The 4032-nt window shown below is 39.6% G+C and overlaps 1 protein-coding gene across 3 annotated transcripts in view; it reads right to left on the reverse strand.

Annotated features, from left to right (window-relative positions):
* The window catches only part of LOC118418688 (C-Maf-inducing protein-like), a 36120-nt gene extending 32307 nt beyond the window's left edge, over positions 1-3813 (reverse strand). For 2 of the 3 annotated variants that reach the window (XM_035824684.1, XM_035824686.1), the window contains exon 1: positions 3324-3813. In XM_035824684.1, coding sequence (XP_035680577.1) covers positions 3324-3554 — 231 coding nt within the window. In that variant the 5' untranslated portion in view covers positions 3555-3813. The remainder of the gene's footprint in view (positions 1-3323) is intronic. The other variant, XM_035824685.1, reaches the window with a different exon arrangement.
* Between the last annotated feature and the right edge of the window lie 219 nt (positions 3814-4032).

The following is a 4032-nucleotide window of genomic DNA, read 5'->3' on the forward strand; positions in this document are numbered from 1 at the left end:
TCCGACGTTGCCTAGTGTTTTGCCCGAATATCTTATGTTTTATTTACCAAATATCTATATTCACTGTGTTACATATACTTTCAACTCCTTTTTTGTCCATGTGTGACTTACATAACATAAGCCAGAAACAATGATCTAGACTAATCTTATCGAACCTGACCACTTTTCCACAAATATTTTTTTTTTCCATATATGCCCGTAATCTCAGAAAAAAAGTGAGTTGTCACTTAATTGAAAACTTGTATAGTAAACCTGAATATGGACAGTAACTTGAGATGATAAAAATACTACAAACAGGAAGTCTCTAACATAACATGAACTAGAGAACAACACAACTTTTGGACACACTGAAATACGCATTGCCACTCCTGAGGACAGCTGGAGGAATTTCATTGGAGTAATTCCTGATAGATTACACTAGTAACAGTACCATAAAGAGACAAATATCAACTTTCTTTCCCACCTTATATCTACAATGTAACATAAAAGGAATCATACTTGAAATACTGCTAATGCCATGGGCATATGGGTTAGGACACATACTGGTCACGGCTAACACAAAAGGCATTTGCAGCATTTCATCACTTCATTCCTTCATTCATAGGTTCCTTCTGAGTACACGAATAATACAGAACCTACATATGGGTGTGCTGTTTTAGAATAGCACTGATCGTCAGGACATGCAGTTGTGGCTAGGGACTCAGTCAGCTAGTCTATCATACTTACAAAGATGTATGTTTGCAGGTACAAATTCCCTTATATAAAACCCAGGGCTCAAAATTCATATTTGGGAATATGTGCACTGGTGCACCTGACCTTAACATCTAACTTTTAAGAAAATAATTTGTGCAGAACATGAAATTAAGTAGAATGTCAGGAAAAGTTGATTACAAACCTTACTGCATGCCTCCCTTCAGAGCTAGAAACTGAAATTCTATTGCCAACATACAATCATTGTAAACAAAACCAACTGCATGTAAAGAAAGGTTTCATCATTATTTCTGACACTTGAATGTCAAGAATATGGTATGTACTAGCTATACTGTACAGAATTACATAACCTTGAACAAATATCTAAGTGCACTTGTGTGCCCAATGTAAAATATAGGTGTATAGTACAGTACACCTCTGATTTGGGGCACCCTATATTCCCATCCCTGCCTTCTTATATAACAAAAAGTAGGGAGAGAGTCAAAAGACTTAGATTTAGCATGTAAAAAAGGTAAGGCTGATTTTTGTAGGGATGATTGAAAAATTCATATGAATCCAATGCCTTTCTTGGGAGGTTGAAAACAAACTACCATTGAACATGGCCATACAAAGTGTAATATGTTTTCCTCTAAAGAATATTAAATGCTTCAAAGTGGGATCATTCATATCAAGAGCATCTATGGACTAGATAGCTAATAGCACTTTACTTTTAGAAATGAGGATGTTGGCCTGCAGTACCTGAAAATAGTGCTAGGGGGCCAAAATCGTCAGTTCCTTTGGGACCTCAACAATTACCCACATACCAAAATTCACGTCATGTAGATTTATAATATATTTAAAATCCATCAAAAGGATCTTAATATGTAGGTGCAATAACACAGCTGAAAACACTACCAGACACTTGATTTGTTCATAGTCATGTGACTACAAATGTGTAACATGACACAGCCCCAATTCATTTAAACTTTAAAGGGCAAGGTAGCAAGGCATACTGTACTGAAAGAGGAGATCAGGCATGTAACAATACAAGCTGGCCACTAGTGGAAACTTCTTGAGGCTTCTTGTATATATGCTTACGTTATATAGTTATTCTTATAAGATTTAATATAATATAAACCCTATTCGGTTTGTATCTATTCCAAGTTAGCTGAAAAACAAGCCTGTACAGCTTTGAATCCAATAGTATAGATGTAACAGATCAAAGTTAAAATTGCATGTGGCTAGGATTGATTGAGAATATAACCAGAGACATATGCGTCTACCCCAAACATATGCCAGACAAAAGCACCCACATGCTAAGTTTACAAGAATAGCAAGGCTTGTAGAAGGTCGACTGATAAAAAGCTTAACTTGGCCATTGATATCGCAGTCTTCCCGATATCTGTTTTGTAAACAACCACATGTACAAGGCTTTACAAAAATAGCAAGGCTCAACTATCTTGTCATCGTACTGCTGCATTCTTACCAAAAACATGCTGATTAACACAAATACAGAGTAACTCTTGGATGTACATAATCCATTTACACAAAAGAGCAGAATACAATTATGAGGCCCTTTCCCCAAATTAAGCACCATGCATTTTTCACGAGCACATAAAGGCTTCTGGTGCTTGCAGATTCAATTAATTCTTACTACAACTTCCAAAATGTTAAGGAATACTAAAAAATCCTTCCACTGTTTGGGATATCTAAAGCTGTCCATGGTCACTATAAAATAAAGCACTACTTGACTTGTCATGCCCAATATTAATACTGCATGAAATGGTCGACATTCACTGAATATCTTTTCTTTCATGTTAGTTGTACCCTAACTGCAGCATTGATACATCATTAAAATCACTTCACGCAAACAATAACCTCAATAACTAGCACCAAATATTCTGCTGACTTCCAGATTATACCTTAAACCTTTCCTGAAAAAAAAAAGCTCTGAACAAGCTTTCACATTATTTTCCCCCATTATCATCCATGGGAATCCCTAATATACTTTTAATTGGCAACAGCAAACATGATTTGTAATGAAAATTTCCAGCGAGTGCATGTTAACGGCTGTTTTATGAGAAACGCTGTGGTTTCGGTACATTGGACTTCGCCACCCTATGACAATTACGACTGGCAAACGCTGCTGTGAGAGGTTGGGGTAGTGATTACACATCTGAGTGCTTCACCTAAAGCAATGCCCACAGCAGGGACATGTTTCCTTCCAACATGAACATCCTAAGGTTTCATTATGAACATCACATTGTTTGATTAAATTCTAGCTTTTGTTACTGAAGCCAACCTTTGGAAAAGACTAAAATTATAAAAGAGTGTAGTGGGTTTCCCCCCCTCCGCATGTTTAGTGTTGTAGTCTCCTCCAAAATGCCGCTTGTGCTACTCTGCATCTTTCACCCAACCTTCCTCCTCAACCATCTTCCATCTCCTACACATATTTATCCAACATCCGTCACCATACCAGAAGAAAAAATCCATTCCCTAAGAAAGTAAGACACCGGTTTGGGGCTTGATGAGGAAGAGATGGCATGTACATGGTGTAGTGGTAAGTATGGTAGGAAGGAAAGAAACATTGTTTCTGAAAAACCGACAGAGAGAAGCGACGGTTTGGTACTTACCGAGGCCGACCGGATCTCGCCTTGGTCCAGTATGACATGATGCTGTTCCCATCTCCGTAAGTACTTGGAGCTTAAAATCTTGCTGACCAGTGTCCGCGTATGGTGTAGCCAGCAAATCTGGACGTCTCCCTCGTGGAGTAAGGCGTATCTCGTTCCAGCAGCGACGGTAAAACCCGTCTTCGGGCCGCCACTGTTGCTAGTCGTGTTTCCCGGTTCTGAAGCGTTCGCCATTTTGCGTGTGTTGTTATTGCACGGGCAGCACCCACCTCCGACCAACCGGAGTCGAATGCGCGACCCCTTCGCCGCTCACTCGCAAACCTCTCTAAGGAAAACCACTGTCATACTTCTGTCCACTATTTTCTCGAGACAACAGTCCGTTCGATGTCCCAAACAAGCAGGAAAGACGGTCACAGATGGCCTTATCGTCTGGTTTTCTCTCCGCTGTACATCCGAGTACAGTTGGGCTGGGCGTCACGTGACCCTCTGACGTCAGTGCCTTCGGCTATTTATGGAACTCGAGTTGGACAACGTGAGGAGTCCGGGAAGAAGTGTCTGAAACACTCTATTCTCAAAGTACGAGTCAAACTAAATCTTTGACATATGATAACAACACAAGACACAAACGTGCGTGTTGCTTCCCAACGAACACCGTTCCCCAACTTTTTGTTCTTTCCCAGATTGTCAAATAATGACAAGCGATGCTCACTGA

This window comes from Branchiostoma floridae, chromosome 6 (genome assembly GCF_000003815.2).
Source record: "Branchiostoma floridae strain S238N-H82 chromosome 6, Bfl_VNyyK, whole genome shotgun sequence".
NCBI lineage: Eukaryota > Metazoa > Chordata > Leptocardii > Amphioxiformes > Branchiostomatidae > Branchiostoma > Branchiostoma floridae.